Source organism: Tauraco erythrolophus, chromosome 2, assembly GCF_009769465.1.
Source record: "Tauraco erythrolophus isolate bTauEry1 chromosome 2, bTauEry1.pri, whole genome shotgun sequence".
NCBI classification, from domain to species: Eukaryota; Metazoa; Chordata; class Aves; order Musophagiformes; family Musophagidae; genus Tauraco; species Tauraco erythrolophus.
Genome location: NC_141466.1, coordinates 69902371 through 69924176, shown reverse-complemented (window position 1 = coordinate 69924176; position 21806 = coordinate 69902371). Strand labels below are relative to the sequence as shown.

General features: G+C 42.2%; 1 protein-coding gene across 1 annotated transcript in view; it reads right to left on the bottom strand.

Moving 5' to 3' along the window:
• PINX1 (PIN2 (TERF1) interacting telomerase inhibitor 1) overlaps positions 1–20372 on the bottom strand; it is a 66208-nt gene extending 45836 nt beyond the window's left edge. Inside the window, exons 1-6 of the mRNA XM_086624207.1 lie at positions 20351–20372; positions 15095–15204; positions 12271–12363; positions 11451–11529; positions 7722–7811; positions 4929–5005 (exon numbers count right to left, since the gene is read on the bottom strand). Coding sequence (XP_086480333.1) covers positions 4929–5005; positions 7722–7811; positions 11451–11529; positions 12271–12363; positions 15095–15204; positions 20351–20369 — 468 coding nt within the window. The 5' untranslated portion in view covers positions 20370–20372. The remainder of the gene's footprint in view (positions 1–4928; positions 5006–7721; positions 7812–11450; positions 11530–12270; positions 12364–15094; positions 15205–20350) is intronic.
• Between the last annotated feature and the right edge of the window lie 1434 nt (positions 20373–21806).

The window sequence follows — 21806 nt, the reverse complement described above, 5'->3', positions numbered from 1 at the left end:
TTCAATATTTTCGATCACTTACTCTCCCTGGGAAAAACTGCAAACGTTTTCAATTTAGATCCACTCTGAAGCCCAGGCATTGTCTTCTTCCCTCTGGTTTTTTTTTTTTTTTGACTTTTTTTTTTTTTTAAAAAAAAAGGTCCCTGTGTAGTTTATTAAGGAGGTTTTAGTTGGACACATGATTTATCAAAAATAATTAAAATAAAAAGTATCTCTATGTTTAACATTCAGGAGAATTAAAGGTTGCAAGTGCCTATGATTAAAAACATATATCCCAGAACCATCAAAACAGTAGCTTAAACTAGTATCTCAGTCTTTACTTCTAGAGAAACTCCTTTTGACCCTTAGGGGCAAACAGTACTTCCTTCCATATACTTTGCAATTCCACTCTTTTGCAATCTTTACAATCCTCTAGCCAACTCCCTTTTCCTTTGATAAGGCAGATAATCCAAATTTCAACATCCCCACTTACTGCAGTAGTGCCAGTGAGAGACAAGAGAAAAGATCTGTTAGCCAGATCAGTCCTAGGCTACTGAGACAGTTAAAAAGTGAGTCTGAGACCAGCTCTACAGTTAAGACAGCTCGGACTGAGCCAGCACAAAACATCTTCTGCCAAAGACTACTCCACAGGTCAAGATCATAAAATGATTGCTAATGACTGTACTAGGAAAGACTGAACACAACTAATTGGAACAGTGTCTCTGTGACATATCTGATTTGTTGAGACACCATTTATCACAGCAGCAGTTTAGAGGCAACATTTTTTGACAAGCACTTCAGAAGAGGCAGGATTATCTTGCTGGTCCAGAGACCATGTCACTTAGCCTTGAGCTCTTCCACTAGTTTCCATTCGACCATAAGCACAGATGGAGTTTCCTGAGTTTTGCTTTTTCCTCTCCTTTTCCTAATCTTTAAGAACAGTTTGTTGTAACACCAGCCAACCAGCCAGACCTGGCATGGCAGTGCCGATGAGCATCAATGTAATACCACTGCCAGCACCTACTGCACGTTAGGCCATCTGTAGAAAATAAAAGCTCAAAAGCCATGGATACAACAGCTCTTAGGAATAAGAGAAGCTCTGCAACCACCTCAGATGAAAAACCTGGCCATAATGTCATGAATGGCACACATCCTTAAAACATTTCCATAACTTCCACCATGTCCCTGATGCCTACAGAACCACAAATGATCACTCAGCTGAGCCCATTTACAGTATAAGCTTTCTGTTATTCCAAAGCGTTCCCATCCTCTGCTGCTTAAGTGATCTGTTTCATCCATCCATTGAATTTTGTCACAAGCTTAAATTAGAGGCTTTAAAAGGTAGATAGTCAAAATTCAGTTGGACATGGTCCTGAGTAACTTGCCGTAGCTGGCCCTGCTTTGAGCACGGTGGTTGATCTGGAAACCTCCAGAGGTCTCTTCCAATCTCAGTAATTCTGTGATTCTATGAAAAGCAGTTCCTGCATCTTTCCATCAGGTTATACCCAAGATGGTTCTGACCTTGCTCTGAAACAACTAGAAACATGGGAAACAGAATTATGCTGAATATCTTTGTCAAAAGATGACAACTGTACCGTGAGCTGAAGACAGGTCATTCAGTCCAAATCAAATTTGTACTGAATGTTTCTCAAACTACACCTCTATAAAAAGAGGAGGAATCTAATACCTCAGAAAAAGCCTTAAAGACAGGACTTCATTCTACAGGATCAATACATTACAGGGACATCCTTGTATCATCTCAGTTGCAACTACAGCTGGGAACCTGCAATCAGATTAATTGACAGCAGCAGTTTTGGCATCTGTGTAAGTGTAGAAGTTGTCCTCATCCTACAACTGCTACTAACGGTTGCAGGAGCTGCAATTAATAAGGACTGCAGCCTACCACAGCCTGAAGGCATACCCCTCGGCTCTGATGGACACCAGGACTCTTCCTATGTTATCTCTACACAGGAACAGATACGAACAACTCACTTCCAGGTGAATGACAGTACTTTCCTGCTCCTGTAGTGTGCTCTCTGTCGCATCATGGAAATGTCCAGAGCCTAGGGATTTCAAAACAGACCACAAATGCACACAGAGAAAAGTACTGCAAATCCTCATGGGGCAGTTCCATTTATGTCACCTTAAGGACAAGGCTCTGGAACATGATGGAAAGGGATCATGAGGGTTCATGGGTGCAATGAAATGAAATTGCTCAGAGCTGGAGGGCCCGAGCAATTCATTTTTGTTCTGTGAAAACTCCACAGATCTCTGATCCATGAAGAAAATGGGCGGGTGGGGGGAGGGGCGGGAAGCAATTGTGCTGCCCTCTGGCTTTCTCTCCCTGTGGCTGCTTAGCAGCAGACAGTAGCCAGAAGACTACAATGCAGCTCCAAATTACATTACCTCCTGCCTGTATTTGCATGTGGAGATCTAGGTGCTTAACAGGGAACAGTCTGTGAGTTTTTGCCAGAACCTTGAACCATTAGCTCAGCGTTCAGTGAGGCGAAAAAGGAAGTCTGCACAGTAGCCATCAGGCCAATCACTGCATCGGTCAAGGAATTAGCAAAAGCATGCACAAACTTAAATATACTTCACAAGCAGCCATAAATGCACGTTATATGCAGTGTCTATCAACAAAAGAACAAATGCTCTGCAGGATTAAGTCTCAGAAGCAGCAACAGCACTTTCCAGACTTATTTTTAGTTTCAAAAGATGCAGGACACACGGACAAAACAAGACCAACTATTTGGGACAACTCATGGGTGGGCAAACTCTACTCCCTTAACCATAGCACTGTTGATCTGTATTAAATCCCAGTTTGTCTTGTTTCATATTGATCTGACAGCAAGGGAGCCAAGAAGTAAATCCATGGCATATTTAGGTGATCAGAAGTGTTAATCAAGGGGGCTCCAATGGTGCAACCTTACAGCATTTGAGACCTCTAACAGCTCTCACGGACTTGGAAGTCCTCAGACACTTATTTCAAGACAGCAGTAAGTTAAGATGGGTTCTGTTGTGGCTGATGGCCTCCTCCCAAGCTCCTACCTTTCAAGCCAAACCATGTGACTTGTAACAAAGGTTCATACTGTTTTTCAGTGGCAGACAAGACAGGACAGTTCTTAATTTGTTCAAATTTCTTCTAACCTCCCAGTTTAATTAACTGTAACTGCATTTTTGTAGTTTATAGAACAGTACTCAGAAAACAGACTTCACATTTCTCTTTATCCTACCAATAAATTTAAACCCTACAGCAGATTCACTGAAATTGTAACACCATATGACATAATGGCAAGACCAAATCCTTCAAACTGTTCAATTCAAGACACCCCACTGAAGTATTCTTTATTTTATAGTAAGAGGTTTTTCCAGTGAAGAATCCCCAGTGGATTGCTATTTGTTCTTCACAAGCTCCCTTGTCATTCTGCCTAGAATTTATCATAGAATGACAGAATGGTTTGGCTTAGAAGGGACCTTAAAGATCATCTAGTTCCAACCCCCCTGCCATGGGCAGGGACACCTTCCACTACATCAAGTTGCTCAAAGCCTCATCCAACCTGGCCTTGAACACTTCCAGTGATCGGGCATCCACAACTTCTCTGGGCAACCTGGTCCAGTGCCTCGCCACCCTCAGAGGGAAGAAGTTCCTCCTTAAATCTGAGCTAAATCTACCTTCTTTCAGTTTAAAGCCATTGCCCCTTGTCCCATCCCACACCCTTGTAAAAAGCCCCTCTCCAGCTTTCTCGTAGGTCCTCTTTAGGTACTGGAAAGCTACTAGAAGGTCTCCCCAGAGCCTTCTCTTCCCCAGGCTGAACAACCCCAACTCTCTCAGCCTGCCTTCATAGCAGAGGTGCTCCAGCCCTTGGACCATCTTCGTGGCCTCCTCTGGACTCACTCCAACAGGTCCATGTCCTTCTTTTGTTGGGGGGCCCACCTACAAACTTTGTATTACTTTCACTACTACTCAGGATCTCTTTGCACATGCTTTCCCCTATCCCTCTCTTACCAAAGTTCACAGTGGCCTACAGTGAAGTTATAGAACAATTTTCAAGAGTACTGCACAACCAGCAATGAGCCAAACACATACAGGGTGTTCCAGAAATTTCCATTCAGTTCCAGACCCCATCTTTCCCTCTAGACAAGAGACTTCAGAGACCTCCAATTTATGCTTTCTAGATATTGTCTTTAGCACAGAACTTTTCTGGACACAGTAGTCATGTTGCAGTGTATATACTGATATAGCAGGACTGTTCTCTGTAGGTGCAAAATGCTAACGAATACTAAAATAAAATAAAATAAATAAAAAATAAAATAAATAAAAAATAAAATAAATAAAAAATAAAATAAAATAAAATAAAATAAAATAAAATAAAATAAAATAAAATAAAATAAAATAAAATAAAATAAAATCAAATCTAGTACAAACCTTGATCTCATTGCACAAAGTTGGGGAAGAATCTTCTTGTTAAATATTTATCAGTGTTCAAGCCATCTTTGAATCCTTTCTTCAAAGAGAAGCAAGCCTTTGCAGCGTTCAGCCTTTCCCAATTCTTGCGAAAATAAGGTCAGTATGTTGAGATTTGCTAGCTGCTACTGAATGTCAACTTTTATTTTGGATATTTATGGATCTTCCAGATGAAGCAAAATTTATCTGCTTTGTGATGCGTACTGCCTAAGACTTGTAAAATTAAAACACTGAAGTTTCCTAACTCCAAAGAAGTTACATCACAATAATTTACAAAAATACTATTAAATCCACTTGTATTTCCTAATGGTTCAGAGCACAGCCCTCCACCTGCAGCCTTTATGTAGAAACAACAGTAATTTCACAGACTCCTTTCTTTTGATGGCCATGTAGTAATCTCATTAGCAGAAAGACATTTAAATAAGGTTTTGTTTTATGGGATAATACCCAAGGAAACAAGAGAAAGGTGAAGCCTCTTGTTTACCTTTGTCTTCATGCTCTTCTGTCGCTTCCCAAATATGCAGGACAGATCATCTTCACTGCGCGAAGAGAGATCCTTACCTGAAAGGGGTAAAGGGAGAAAAAAAACATCTCAATCTTCACATCTAGTGATTACAGGTACATTTTGATAAGAAAAACTGTAACCCATGGAGCTGGAGAAACTGGTTTTGGAGGTGAAAAGAAATCAGGAGGAGAACATTAAAGACACTAAACAAAGGCTGACCATAGCTCCCACATATGGTTGGAAACGCGTGTGCATAGAGGGAAAGGCTGGTGAGGGGACAACCACAGCCTGCTGGTGTATGCCCACAGGGAAACATAAACCAGCAGCTTGTTTTCCCCACCTGACACTGCAGTTGTCACAGGAAGATGAGGGAAGCCACCTGCACTACGCTGAATGGAAAGAAGAGTTGTAACCTCCTACACACAAGAAAAATTTGAGGAGAAACTGCTCATCTTTAGATTCTCCTAAGAATGCAACATCTCTGACAGTTAAGAAGTTATAGCTCCTCCATACAGTGAAAAAAAGAATATCTGTCTTTACTCAGCGGTAGTTTTTCTTTGATTAATGAAATTGCTTCTGAAAAGCAAAACCTTCATCTCTGTGACACACTGGATTATTTCAACTTAAAACAATTTCAAGGGTGAAGCAAAGATTTCCCTGAGTTCCAGCAGGACCACTATTGCCATCTGACTGTTGTGTGGCTAGCTGAATATCAGGCATGGAGCAGGAAGGGGGAAGTAAAGGGGTGTGATGTGATATTCTGAGATATCAGTAAAAGTTTAGCCAATTTCATAGTGCAGAAGACTTTATATTGAGTTGTCCACAGCTTGTCTCAGAAAATTATTTAAAAACAACTCAGCAAAAGTTAAAGAAACAAAATCAGTTCAGATAGGTCAAGTGATAGCACTCAGGAGCATGCAGGCGTCTTATCTTACTCCACCCAACTGTTTGAGTTCAAAATCACTGACCTCAAAATGAAACTAAATACTTGTAACGGATAAAAAAAAAAAAAAATATCTGACTATTCCACCTGTTTCTTCTTTTCAGGATCCTTAACGGCCCACAGAGGGTAAGCATCAACCTAGAGAAGAAAGCGTTACCTAACTTTCTGGTGTCTCACTGTGCAGCCTCTAGACGTCTTTTCCCAAGCAATGCGGATGAGATTGGTGGCTGTTTCCAGCTTTATCTTGGCCAAGGCTTGGAACATGAGATTTACTTACATTCCTGCTGTTCCTCCTCTCACCCTGTGCTTTCTTTCCATGTCTTCCCCCCACAAACGTATCCTCCCTTTTCTTCCGTTTTCTAATAGAAAATCAACTTAGCTGGCATTCTAAATCTTTTGCAGCATCACAGTGGAACAGCTACTAGAAAAGCAATTGAAATCACTGTCTTAATCTCATATGGGTGTGTATTTCCCAGATCCAAGCATGGCTGCTAAGGCTATGCATGGTGCCTATGTTCCTCCAGCAGCGAGGCTACAAAATAGCACCAGAAACAGAAGCTGCATTTTCTATCGTTGCTGCTCCCTTCTCCCGCTTTTGTGTGAGCTCGCCTTGTTTAGTCTAAAAGGAAGCAGGACTGGACTCAAACAACGAGGGCCACAACAACATTAGCCTTTCTCAAATAACTTTTCCTCTTTCCCTGAAAAAGGACAATTTCCCTGTTTTAGATCACAGAGGGTACAATCAAACAGGGACCTACCTTATAGAAATACTGCAGCCAAACAAATAAGGTATATTGTTAATATGAAAGCCTTGCTCCATATTTTACATACTCTTTTTTTCTCTATACTTAGTAAAAGGTTAAATCCAAATCAAAATAAATCCTCTTTGGTACTACCTCATACAGGCCTTGGCCTCTGTACTTCAAGCCCTGTACCAATTTAATCATTTAATGTCATAAAGCGGGCAGGGTCATGTTAACGCGTTTGACTTCCAAGCTGAATTATTTAATTAAAAAACCTGAACCCCAGTATCAGAATTTGGCCACTAATCAGACGTCAATTACTTCTGTTTTAGCAGAGGCATTTGTTATCAGAAAACATCAAACAGACCTTTAACTACAATAAATCAGCCATTCGTGGAAGCTGACTCTATCCATACACTGAAACACACATGTACACACACCATGTGCTCATGGGTGTGCAAAAGGGAACGCAACCAACAGAGAAACAGAGTATGGGATCGAACAACATCCAAGTGCCAAAAACAGGGATGGCTGAAATAACGTCATCACTCTAAGAAATTACTAAACTCCACGAGTCCTTGAATATAGTTTCTGTGGCCACCCACTGCTGTCCTAATTTATCCAATAAAGCATCTGATAGATGTAAGAGGGCTTTCCTCTTCCTGCATTCAGGTTTAATCTCATCACTGATCTTATCCACATGATCTCTTAGCAGAGGTTATCAGAGATCGCAGAGGATAGCGCGCTGCAGATGCCCAAGTAACTGTTATCACCTTTGCCTCCCCCTCTCAGCCCCTGCCCACGCACAGATCACTCAGAATACTCACAGTTCCTTTATTCAGCTGATGGTTCCTTCAGACAGAGATTGTTTTATTCAACAATATCAGCCTGAAGCCATTCAAAATTGTCCAAAACAAAGAGGAACAGCGTATTATAGCTTTAAGTAAGTTGCTGTAGGGGGTATTTCTAAATCAAGATTTTACTTGCCAAATTTAGACCCCGGAAGGCAACACATCATCTTGACATGTTGTGGGTTTTTTTTTCTAATCTTGGCTAGAGCTTATGAAACAACAAAACTCCTCTTACCTTTTGCAAACTTCATATAATGGACACGTTTCTTGGAAGATTTGGATTTTTCTTCGAGGCTGAATGTCTTCTGATTATTCACTGAAGACTCTAAAAAAAACCAACCAAACAGGTTTCAGCTCTATTAGAGGAATTCTAACCACCAAGTTCAAACATCAGCGTATTTAACTTTCTCTTTCAAGACCAAGTCTCAACAACATATCACAACATATTACTGAAGGAAGCATGGTTAAGTTTTGTCCGAGACATGTTACTGCTTGATTTTCTTTGCCACATCCTCTTCCTTTCCCATTTCCAATCTAAGATAATTTGAAAAGGCAGATCCAGGTACTCCAGGTCAAAGGCAAAGTCTAACCTAACACCATTTCTACAGTAAGAAAAGAAAAACAGGTCAGGGTTTATTGTGCTGTTCATTACAAATTACCTCCAGTGCCGGAGTCTGAGAAAGATTTAAGAAATACTACAAAATAAAATACTCAACCTGAATGGGTAGAAAGAAAAAGGGGGAAAAAAAACATCACACAGACAGGCTTTCCACTTCTAACACTACATGACGCGCCTCTTAGCCAGATGTAGTCTGATACGTCAGTGTAAAGAAATTAAATGGTGGCAGAGCTTTTCTGTCCCTGAGGCCAGCTAGAATAAATAGTCATATCCATATTATTTAATATTCCTAGCTTCCAGAATAGAGACTGCATCTAAACTGTCCACTGGGAATGATCTCTGGGGTCAGCTGAGTCCCATATTCACTCAGGAGCTGCTTGGAAGAATGTTAGCTTGTGCAGATCTAAATCATGTGAAGGATTAGTCTAACTATGTAACAGTAATTAAATACAAGTTCCTGTGCTGTGGCAGGTTATTTTACTGGTACAGATGTATTCTTTGCATCCAAAAAGCCTGTTAATTTACAAGAAATTCTCAGGAGGTAACCTGCTGTCCAGTTAATAACCACTTTATTGGTTCTGTCCTGAAAGGAAACAGGAACTATGGGATTCTCTGCTCTGTAACTCTAGAAAAGGCCACTCTGGTGAGATGTCTTTTTTCCTTTCAGTGGCAAGTGGGATGGCTAGAGAAACCAATTCATACCCCGAGGGCCAATCTGAGTCACTTTTTTCATACGATCCCACTCCTGAATGCTCTGTAAACCAAGCTTTTCTGACAGTGGAATTACAGCACTTTGCTGTTTGATAAGTAGTGACACCTGATGATAGAGTCATTGACCTAAAAATGAAATCTCCAGCTTGCAGTGGGAGAGCTGACTACCAGAAAGCAGTCCGAGACCTACTCTTCCATTTACACGCTAAGCCCTAACAAGAAGAGGAAGGACTAGCAAACCCCGTTTCAGACAGAGTTTGCAGTCAACTTGAAAATTCTCAATAAAAAGGGTCTATGGGGAAAGTAAATGTCACAACCAAAATATCCTGACCAGAGATGAGGCACTTTGAGTCTGCTCTCCGATCCATTTGTACCGAAGGGAACGTCACACAGCAAAGGATTTCCACAGGGTTTCCTCCTCCACTTAATCCTTACAACGATAGGGGCAGCAGCACCGCCTCGTGCTTTCCAGGAGGAATGTCACTATCGAAACCTGCTGGCACTTGCAATGGACATCCCTGTGTCTTCTAGTGACCAGTAAATCCCCTGACAAACTGAGCGAATACTGCAGGAATATTAATGTGCTTTTTAAAGCAATTTAGTCATTAGAAATAAAACCATGTGTCATTTCTATAGCAAATCGGATACAGATCAATATTCCAAAGCGCATTACAGACACAGCCAGCCTCATTTTGCAAATGGGAAAGGGACACAGCCACCATCACTTAGTATCACAGCAAGAGAGTCAGGAATCAAAACTCCTCACTAGGTGCTCAGCTAGAAAAAAAAAAGAAAAGAAAGCTAAAACTATGTACATAGAGGGTATCTGAAAGTTGGCATACTAACAAGTACAGGGCCCTTCCTTCCCGATCTCTAATTGCAATCCAACTCTGGCAACTACAGCAGTTATTTAAGAACAATGAAGTTTTTCAGCTGACTTTTAATGCAATTTGAAACTGGATGATAGCCAATAACGTAACATTTGATCCTGTAGCACAGCTGCAGGCAAAGTTATCTAGATGGGTTCTGCCAGCTTAAACAATTGCTAAAAAAACAAGTTTCAGAGCAATGATTGCAGTCCGCAAATCACCAAACGCAATTCTGACCAGGAATTTTCAATGCGCACTTAAATTTGTCCTCAGTGGTTGAAAACTCTTGTCCTAGCTCCTAAAAAGAGCAAGGAAAAATAACTGAATAAAACAGGGAGAAAGACGCTTTTCGGTGGCCACTTTGCCTAAGCACAGATGACCCAGGGAATGCTGCAGACTTAGCAACAAGACAGCCTTGTTCAATGAACCTGCCTCTCTGCTGACTCACTGTGTCCCGGGGCAAGTCATTTCAGCTCTCCGCTCATTAGCTTGCAGGTTTCCCACCAGTTACACCTAACTGATCTTCCCATGGCTCAAGTTGGAACTTGGGAAGGATTCAGTTATAAAGGTAGAAAGGAACTTCTGGAATTTCCCTATGATACGCTATTCTACCTCTCGAGGACTTTAACTACAGTTCCTAGCACTGTGTGGCCTCAAACCATGGTTTGGTTAGGGCTCCAACACACAAGGATAACTTACACAGGAATTAAAAAAACTGCACCAGGTTCACAATTTTAATCTTAGTTCTCTAAGATGAGAAGGCAAGTTTGATCCTTCTTGCTCACTGATTTTCCTCCTCTTTCTACCTTTCCTCTCCTAGAAAGCCTTCTGTGCTCAAATGTGAAGAATGAATGAACTAACAGTTGCTAAATTCACTCAGCTGGCAATTCAGCCACTAGCAGCACAGCAGGTTGCTGTGTCCAAACAGAAGCCCTTGGTTTAACAACACTCCACAGACAGTTGTTTAGATATACGATCAGAGTTTAAACTTGAGTCTAACTAAAGGAGAGATGATAAACCATTTGACGTATACAATTCTTTCTGTAAGCTCACACCCACCAGTTTTGTATAACTTTATTTTTACAAACCAAGGTCAGACTGTACACAGCTTTTCAAAATTACAAGACTTTATAAATAGCCCTTTTGGGAAAGTTGTGTAGCTTCCACACTTGTCTGCTCTACATCAGGGCTACAAAAATCACATTATACCACACTCAAAACAGAGATGCATAACTCTGAGTCAAAAGTTAAGAAGCAGCTCTCTGAGGACAGGAAAAGTAGGTATTTAAGAAATCACCAGAGCATGGAAGCCAGGCGTGACAGTTCATTAGTAAAAGGAAGGCAAACACATTGCAATAGTGGTTGTGTTGTGAACCTTCATGCTGGCTCTGGTTGTTTCACAAAGAAACAAGTGCTGCTGTAGTACATCCCAGCAAAAGGTCCACCATGTTGTGGCCTGGGACAAAATAAACAGGTTCAAAATTTGGTGTTTGCTTTCCCCAACAAAAAGCCTTTAACAGAGGCCTGACCGAGAGCAAAACCGATCCACTAACACCTACATAACCAGGCAGACAAACTTGAGCATGGCCATAGATGGCAACATGTCTTTCAGCTCTCACTGATTTTGAGGGAGAAGGGGGAGTTGTCACCCTCAGCAAGGAGACTATCAGCAGCCCAAAGGACTGGGCCTCAGCTAGCCTTTTAAGACAGAGAATGGAAACTCTGCTAAGCTTCCAGCATCTGATCGTGCAAAGCATGAACCTACCTGTTTCACCCTGTCCATGGCAATCATTCAGTTCAGCCAGAAGCTGGTTGAAGTCATCCTGATGAGCAATCCAGTTGTCCTGTAAATATCATCCACGTGAATAAAAGGCAAAAGTCTTCAGAACTACCAGAAGTTTTGCTAAAACAGATATTATGACTCTGCACTCTAAGAAGTAACTTAATTATATATACTCAATCCTTGTTGTTGCGAGGGACACTCGGAAGCTCCACAGGTGGCAACGCAAACGACAGCTCTCTACAGCTGCTCCAAAGTGCAGAAATGATAAGGTTTGCGTTTGTAAGTCCTTAAACAATACCAAGCTGCTGCTGGCTCTGCGTGTCCCCCGTCTGCGCAAGATGTTTTCAAAAGTAGGCAGGAAATACTAGTGTGATTTCTTCCAGCAACAAAGTTACTTAAGATGTTGATTATGAGACAAGCACCTTTAGGATCATGTTCTGCTCTGCCTATGTACTTGAACTCCGGTCAGAAAGGTGACTGTACTGGGAAGATGGAGAAGGCAGAAAAGCTAAGCAGGGCAGAAGACACCAGGAGAAAACAACTATTTCAGTGATTTGCTTGGAAGCAAAAAAGTCTCTGAACAGCCTGCTCCCAGAATTCAGTGTAATCTTTCCAAGCAGATACTTACTCCTAAAACACTCAAAAAAGCAGAACTAAACTCCAGGTCAAGAGTTTCTGTAGAGACATTCACATAGGTACATGCTACCACCAGATGTGACAACAGATTTCAGTAACGTCTCATTACAAAGATTGTGCTTTAGCTGAACAGGGAGCCATTTCCTTACCTGGGTCTAGTGCTCACCTCGTAATTGATGGTTGCTCCTAACCCCAGCGTGTTGTTTTTCACCTGAACCTTGATATGTTCTGTGTTTCCTTGTTCCTGAGCCCCAAGACCCTAAGGAGGATTTAAGGGCAAAAACGTAAAGATTTTATAGCAGTGATTAAGCAACTACAGCTTTTGTTCTGTAAGACAGTTTGCAATGAAATATAGCAAGAAACCAAAACTTACTACTTATTTGCTTGCCTGTAACTGAATTCATTCATAGGCATTAGCACACATGAGATATTAAGTTTTTTTAATTTACTACTTAAGCCTCCAGCAAAGTAGACACTAAAATAGCAACAACATTAAGTAGTTGGGTGATTAATCAGGAAGCCACCTGACATTCCTAGGCAAGTCCAAAGTGTTTACAATTTTAAAACAAGACACTACATAAAAAGAACATGCCTCTCACCAAAAATACCTCCGTCATTGGGAAGGCAGCTGCGTGACTACTGTAAGACAGATGCCACACAGAATGTACAACACAGAACAAAGTTATATGGGAGGGAAGTGAGGGAGGGTGGGGGGAGGATCAAACTGGAGCTAGAGGATATTAAGAACTTCTTCCATCTTATTCAGACTCATAATTTGACAAAGATATTGGAGCAAAGAAACGTTGGGTTTGTCTGTCCTAAAAATCATAATCATTCAAATCTGGGAAGCAATCTTTAGGCCCAGAATTATCCTTAATTGTAAGATCACGGGAGGGAGGAGAAGACAAAGCACTTAGTTTAAAACTATAATCCTGGTATCTTATCTACCTGCTTTTTCCTAATCTATCAGCAGCAACAACTCATCAGCTAAGTGTGTGACAATAATAAACATGTATGTGGTGGAGTAGTAGAGAGGAGCTCTGTGGATAGATCCTGGACATAGCTAATAATTGAAGCAATGAGGCATATTTGAAAAAGGCTGTTGCAATTCCGCATCCAGTAGAGTTTATTTGGTCTGGGGTGGAAACTTCTGCTAACCAGAAAGTATGGAAGCGAGCAGGACACTTGCTTAGGCATCCTGCTGTGACCCAATTCCAATACAACTAATAACAAGACTAGCGTAAGCAGATTAAATTCACTGCACAGATGGGCTTTTGCCCATTAATTTGATCAAGCTCAGGTTCCATTCGTCTGAGTCTGTAGTGGAACGGAGACATAAACTCTTCTCGTACAGCTATAACTGTTGTAAAGGAAGATCCAGCAGCTCAAGTAGGAAACTTATTGCTGTGAAGAAGATGGGGAGAAGACAGACAGAAAACATGAGACCTTCCTTTCACACCCTGATACAAACAGTGTTTGTAACGGCAAAGGTGTTATCTATGATCAGAGGAGCTTGCTGCCTAAAATACAATCAGAACGTTTAACAGCATTTTTTCTACTCTGGTTTACATATCTATTTTAATCTTACACACATAAAACACCTATGCACACAATTTACACAAGACAGTACTCCAGCTCCGTACTTTTAACAGTCTGGTCTAAAGCCCAGTGAAACCAATGCCAGTTCCTTGAGTTCAGCAGCCTTTGAATCAGCAACGACTGCTTGTTCGTGAACTAAAGGCAGTCAGAAGCCAGATTTATATGTGCTAACTGTAAGTCAAGCAATGCAACAGAAAGCCATACTGAGAAATCCAAGAGTAGGCTTATTTTTCTAAGTTTTAACGCGTTCACAGGATTAAGATTGTTCTAATTTTATTCCTCGTAAAAAAAAAAAAAAGGCTGGGAAAGGAAATCTAGGAAAAGAATTAAATAAATATTGTGGGAGGTTTGCATGAACTCATTTTATTAAACACATTGACACGTAGGCCCAAATCTCAGCTTTGCTGAGGCACCTTTGTGGAAGTTAAACTGCTTTTAAGGAGCAGCTGAGAAGTCTGCAGCTGTCTGCACTGACCTAGAGACTATTCTTAGAGCCAGAAATCAGTCACCTCACCCCACAGGTATAGGTTGGAGTTGAGAAGGAATACAGCTCACATAACACTGCATCAGGGTCTACAGCACAAGTCTTACGAGGAGCGGCTGAGGGAACTGGGGTTGTTTAGCCTGGAAAAAAGGAGCCTCAGAGATCTCATTGCTCTCTTCAACCACCTGAAAGAAGGTTGTAGTGAGGTGGGGGTCGGTCTCCTCTCCCAAGTAACAAGCGACAGGACAAGAGGAAACAGTCTCAAGTTGCCCCAGGGGAGGTTTATGTTGGATATTATGAAAAATTTCTTCACCAAAAGGGCTGTCAAGGACTGGAACAGGCTGCCCAGGAAATTGGTGGAGTCATCATCCCTGGAGGTACTTAAAAGACATGTAGATGTGGTGCTTAGGGACACGGTTTAGTGGTGGACTTGTCAGTGTTAGGTTAATGGTAGGACTTGATTATCTTAAAGATCTCTTCTAACCTAAACGATTCTATGATTTTGGCCATTCAAGGAATAAATAGATCAGAAGTAACCTTTAAAAACAGGTAAAATATTAAAGCAGGTCCTGGAGTTGCTTTAAATAGTACCAAAAGCCAGTGAGAGAACTGAGGGCATAAAGGCAAGTCAATGCCTTTAACTATCACTTAATTTAACGTGCCAACTCCTGCTTTCGCTTGGCGACACTACCTTGTCAAAGAGAGAAGAGAAAAATTGGAAAGCAAGACAGGCACAAGCAAGCAAGTATCTTTGTAACAAACTGTAGAAATCTAACGTTGCTCCAATACTCTGTACATTTAAGAGAATAAATCAAACAGAAAAATCATGGCTGTTTTAAACACTGTGATCAAGAGTACCCCAGCACTCTTCCACCCTTGAGCTATATAAATCTGCTTTAGATCATACCTTTCCTTTTGACCAGCCCATCTTTTCCAGCATCTTCTGGCCAAACTTAGATTCATCTTTACTCCAAGCACTATTTCGTGGATCCACAGACCATTTCTGCCTTCTACGGGCTACAGCAAGAAGGAAAAATTCAAACAGGCTCTATTTACATTTCCACAGTGTTCTTAGTATTTTATCAATTAAAGAAAGACTCTTTGTTGTGAAAAAAACCCAGAACTTGTGCCAGATCAAACATATTTTGGGGATTTAATTTAATTTAATACAAACCTTACACTGCAAAAAAAAAGTCCAACGAAAATTTTAATTATTAATGTGAAGAATGTCAAAGTAAAATTGCTATGGAAGTTGTCATCCCTAAGGATGGGCTGCAATTCAGGGAAGGCTTTAAGGATTACCACTTAGGTGTACAGGCCTAAATTCCATATTTATTTCAACTCTGGTTTACATCTGGCTTCAAGATGAAATCTATAGGGGATGAGACTTCAGTGCTGGCTTTCCCAGTTCTGGACAATATCCACTGGCCAGTCTTCCTTTTAACCAGAACACAGAAGTTTTAATATTTGCTTTCGTAACAAAAGCCAAGTCAAAAATCAAACACAAGTGACCAGAGAAACTGAATTACAGAACACAAACCAGTGAGATTTCAGCTTTTGGATTTGACACAAAATGGTTTATTCGGAAACTGAAAAGTCACCGGAAATTATTGCAGGTGTTAAGAGATCCAAACGAGAATCAGGGTTCCTTTGTCCTATGCAGACTACTAAAGAAACTACAGTCCCCCAGGCCCACGAGCGTGCGTTCGCCTCTATCATCAGGAATAGCTTCACTGAAATCAAGGAAGAAAAGCCAGCACAGTTAACCAGCCACTTCAAGTGTGCACCTAAACATACGCAGGAAGACAACTTAAGTAAACAAGACAAACAAAGAACGGGAGACAGGAAGATTACAAACTTCATTAAACACGATGGGAAACAGTGGATCAAAAATGACCGATTAACCCAAGGCCATACAAAGTCAGCGAGAAGCCAAGTCCACGGAGGCACTTTCAACATAATCAGGAAGTTATCTTTCCCTAAAATGCAACACTTAGGATTTGGGCCAGCGGGACAGAATATCACAGGGATGTTTGACTCATTTTTTTTGTCCAGTTTTGTTTCGTTCTTAAAGAAGAACGAGTACTGTCAGAATGCATGATGGTGGCTTTTTTTAAACACACATCCGAAGCTTTGAAGCTCAAAATAGGCGCTGCGTGGCAGTCCCATAAAAAGTAATAGTCTGATAAAGAATTTCATAAAATTCCAAACAGTCCACAAAAAAAAATTTTACAGTAGGTTAAATGACTGAGTGTTGTGAAAGGAATGGATGCAGCACTCGCTGGGCTCACTTCTCTACAGGAAAGCAACAACTTATTTCCAACAGGCAGCCTTCAGAGAAGCCCCTACTACAAGCCATGCCCATGCTGCTAATAGAAGTGCCACTGTGGACTGTGATTGTAAACATCCAAGCAAATTAAGGTTCCCTACTGCCCCACTGAGAACAAAAACTCTGGCACCTTTAGTAATGTGGCTCACTTCACTCATTTATTGAGTTTTTTGAACCACTGACCTATGAATCTAGTAATCAGCAATCTGATCTAGTGGAAGGTGTCCCTGCCCATGGCAGGGGGGTTGGAAGTAGATGATCTTTGAGGTCCTTTCCAACCCAAACCATTCTATGGATTTGGGACAATTAACATGCTTTGTCATATTCCTTCACTCAAGATGCAAATGACTTCTAAGGACCCAGCGGTTTGTGAGGGGAATGAATTAAAAAGCTATCAAGTTGGCAGCAAAAAAGAAGTTCTATAAAAACATGGAATACCTTGGCTGTTGCTTATGTGAAACAAACAGCTGACAGTGAAACAAACAATATAAAGGACAATAAAAAGCAGCAATTTAATAGAGGTTATGCTGCCCAGTCGAGCAGCAGCCCTCCTTTTTAATCATATTTCTTAATTCGTCCCTTTGTTTAAAAACTATAGATTAACATCGACTTCCCCTCACTCAGTCACCAAAAACTGGATGGTCAATGCCTTTTTTAAAATCTAACTATAACAACATTTTAAGTATGCCCAAACTCTGTTACGCTCTCTGTAACTAGTTCCCCGGGTAGTCACTTTGCAAATCCCAAGAAATTAAATTCAATGCAATTTTTACCACTGTGAAGCTACTGTAGGTATCTAAGGACCTGTCTACACAGCAGAGGTAATCCATGTCAACGGAGTGTGAGAATTTAACTTCCAAATTAAGTTGTTTGATGCAGTTCAACTAATGTACTTTAAAAGTTAATTTCTATTAATTTTCCTGCCTATCTCTCTGTAGAGGAGCTCTAAGATACTTCACTCCCAGGAGGACCTCAGTAAAAAAACACAAGGGCACCTAACGCAGAGATTTCTCAAGCATGGAATTTTAAGAGATCTTCCCTTTTCCTGCACTTTTACTCTAAGTATTTCAAACCTCAGAACTAATGTTATGAAATTAATCCTCACATTTCTGCCAGGTTAACACACTCGTATTTTCAAATATGGTAAGCTAGACACAGGAAAACAAATGAACTTGCTCATATCTTTAGAGAAGTATTTAAGAAAGCCAGGAACAACTTCATGCCACATACAGCAACCATAAAAATCATCTCTCATCTCCAAACAAACAATAAAAAAGACTGTTTAGTCAATGATTTATCAGAAATATTTGTTCATTGACATCTTAAGAGCAAGAAAGGAAAATACATACTATATTCCAGTTAAAAAACTCAGCTCAGAAGTTAACACCAATCTTCTGGGCTGCTCATAAAATGATGCTGGAGACAGTAATGCAACTCTAGGCAAGCAGCACCATCCAGTGGAGAAAAGTGTCATTTCTTTAGATCTTCACTCAGATATCCTATGATTTGAAAAAGATCAATTACTAAACCCTTTTATCAAGATTAATTCTGTGCCTAGAGTCTGTGTTTAACTATGATTTCTGAGGGTTTCTATCAGTTCCCATCCAAACCCCTGCTGTGTGCCCATACATGGTGATAACATGGAAAATAATAAACAGGTTAAATTTCTCAACCAAATGAAAAAAAATATACTGCCCACAGAAGGGATTTTATTTTTAATCCAAGCTATGAAACCCATCATTAACATATACTTTTTTTTCCTGATAAGCACCAATAAGATAGACAGTGAACCAAAGTTTATTTAAAAAATTAAAAACAGTTTAAAATAAGTGAAAAAGAAAAGCTAACTCTGGCCATTTCTGCATTTGATATCTTTTTTAAAAAATTTACACTACACAAGCATAGAATGATCAAATTTGTCCTTTCTCAGTCTAGTTCACAGCATCATAAAAGTTGGAAGGACTTCTCAAGATCATCTACCTCAACTCCCTGCCTAAGCAGGTTGTCCAGCATCGCGTCCAGTCTGGTTTTGAACATTTCCACAGACTACTATTCCACAGCCTCTCTGAACAATTCACTCCAGTATTTGGCCACTCTCACAGCAAAAAAAGATGGAATTTCTTGTGGTTTAATTTGTACTCGATGCTTCTTGTCCTGTCTCTGGATACCACTAAGAAGTTATTTTAAGTCTCTGAAATTCATGTGCTTTCACAGCTGTAGCAAAACCAATTAACCTCCCTTCCCAACTCTTCTTTAGGATCATCAGAACTCGATCCAGAACTGCAAACAGTAATGCACGTATATAACATGGCTTCACAACTACAGCTGCAGCTGAAGGTGATGACCAAAGGCATGCAACTCTGCAGAGGTCGCTCTCAGCAACTAGACTAGTTTTTTAAGGCAACTGATTTCAGAACTCCCTACATACAGAAGTGAACTTAACACAGCATTACACTACCGAAATGTGAAGTGTCACATTAAAATAAATTCTGAAAAATGGTGCCAATAAAGTTTGGATCTGAAATAATCAGAAAATTACATATATAAATGCATTTTGTTTTCTTCAATTTAATCTGTATTTTCCACTGGAAATCACATATTCTAATTAGCCATTATACTTAGGACGACTTTTCCTGCAGTCAAGCAAACAAATTCATTAAGCCTTGTGCTCTCCTGTAAAGGGTGTCCTGACATCAGTAACCTTACTGGAAACACCTAAGGACATTAATGATAATCATACATAAATATAATAGCCCTGTTAACATAAAAGTCTACAGTTGAGAAGCTGAGTCTTTCTACTTGCATACAGTTTTACAATTACTAGAAAAGGCTACTTTACAGAAATGCATCTTTAACTTGGAAGAGAAGGCAGAAAAAGTTTTTAGTTCCCACTTTGGCCAGCCCTGAGAGAGTTCTGTTTCCTGAGCTGAAGAGCTTTACCCAAGAAAGACTTATGAGTCAGGATACTCAAGCAATGCTTTCATCAATTCTTTTAGATATTGGGAGCCCAAGTCCTCAATCGCCTCAAGAGATGAAACTCTGTTTGATTCCAATATCAGAAAAAGGTTAAACACAATTATCAGGTCCCTGCCCACGGCAGGGGGGTTGGAACTAGATGATCTTTAAGGTCCCTTCCAACCCAAACTGTTCTATGATTCAAAAATTATTCACTCAGCAACACCCTTACACAAAAGGCCTAAGACAACCACATGGTCTTATCCCGAGTTCTCCCTGTTAGTTCAGTGGATTTACTTGCCTTTCCTGAAGCACCTGCCCCAAATCCCTTCCATCCCACTCTCACCTTTTCCACCCCGGAATTTAGCTGATCTCTGGAGTTCGCGGAACAGACAAGAGAGCAAGCTAAGCTCAACTGCTAACTCCGGGTGCGATCAAAAGACGGAGGCCTACGTGCACACAGCTCTGCTGAGTCCTGCACGCAGCAGCCGACACCCCAGCCCCGGCCCCGAGGATACCCCCGGAGCGGGTACCCGCTCTCTAACACGCCACCGCAGACGCAGCACCGAGGCGCTGAAAGATCACGCCGGCCCTAAAGGCGTCCGAGAGACACCCCGCCGCTCTCGCCCGCACGCCGGGAAGCGGCAGAGCCCCGCCAGCCCGTACGCGGCCACCGCGGGGCCCCGCCACCGCACGCACCGCCACCCTCAGGAGGTCAGCGCGGCCCCCGCCCCACCGACGCGGGCGGTGGAGGGTGCCCTGCGGTAGCGCCCGGGCCGCCCCTCAGGATCACAGCTCTTCCCCCAACACGGTCCGCTCCCGAGGGCGCCGCGCCGAGCCCCGCCGGCGCGGTTCCTCCCCGCGGGGAGCAGCACTCACGCTCCGCCAGCATCGCCATCTTGGGGGCCTTCCATCACTCCCTGGCGCGTGGGGAGGGAACGCCACGGCACCCACACCCCCCGAGAGGGGCTTTTGTCACGTCGGGCGCAGAGAAAGGCGGCGAAAGAGACGCCTGATTGAAAAGGCTAGAAGCACGCCAGCGCAGCGCCCACCCTAGTGGAAACAGAGGGTAGAAGCCTGAGAGAATTCTACTAAAGATCTCAAGAGACGTGTCGGGTTGCACGTGGGCTACGCTCGAGCGTTTCCCTGAGGATACTGCACAGGCGCTTTTGCGGGCAGCGGAAGGGCGCGGGGGCGGCAGCGGCCGCCTGTGTCTCCACAGAAAGGGCGGGCTGGTGCGGGGGGCGCGTGGCGGCGTTCCTGGGGAGCTCCGGCGTGTTTCGGAGCTGCTGAAGCTGCTGCGAGGGGTCGGTGGGGCCCCGCAGGGCGTTCAGCCGTCCCCGCAGGCGAAGCTCGGGGCTATTTCGCGGTCTCCGCAGGCGGAGCCCGTTGAGGGAGAGGGGAACGGGTAGAGCAGCGCTCGCCGTTGCCTCGGGGTGTGTGGTTGAAAATAAGAGGGCACGTGTCTGAATCCTAGGGGGGATGGGTGTCCCTCAGTTTCCCCGAATCTGTCCCTCTTGTGTGAGGCGGAAGCGGCGGGCGGTGGGGGGCCTCGGGCGCCGCGTGCGCCATCCTCTGCCTGTGCTCTGGTAACAAACCCGAACTTCATCGTCGTGTCCCAGGACGGCTGTTGGTGTGTAGCTGGTCAAAGGGTTCTCACAGCAGCGGCCTGAAGACTCCTCAGGCAAATTACATCTTTATTCTCCTTTTTCATAGATTTCTAGGTTGGAAGAGACCTTAGAGATCATCCAGTCCAACCGTCCCTAATCCCCATTAAACCATATCCCTAAGTAGATCATCCACCCTATTCTTAAACACATCCAGGGATGAGGACTCAACCACCTCCCTGGGCAGCCTATTCCAGTGGCTGGCAACCCTTTCAGAGAAGAAATACTTTCTAACATCCAACCTGAATCTCCCCTGACTAAGCTTATACCCATTTCCTCTTGTTCTGTCACCCATCACTAATGTAAAGAGCCCTTCCCCTACCTCCCCACCACCCCTTCTCAAGTATTTGTAGGCTGTAACACTTGTTTCAAGTGTTTTTAAGATTCTGTGAGGAACCCAGATCTTGGTTCCTATAGTATCAGCTCCATGCCTCTTGCCTTACCCACCTTAGATGTGGGGAAAAATATATTTTCCTTTCTGCAACAAATTCTGTGTGTTTGAAGGCTGAACACAACCCCTCCTTGATGTTCACTTGCGGAATCAAACTGCTACTAGTAGCCTTGCAGTCTCTTCTTGGTTTCGAGTCCTTTTTTGTTCGTGTTTTCTGGTTTGTTTAGCCGCTCTTCAGTTGTTCCGTGTTTCATTTGGAGTATAGCAACCAAAACAC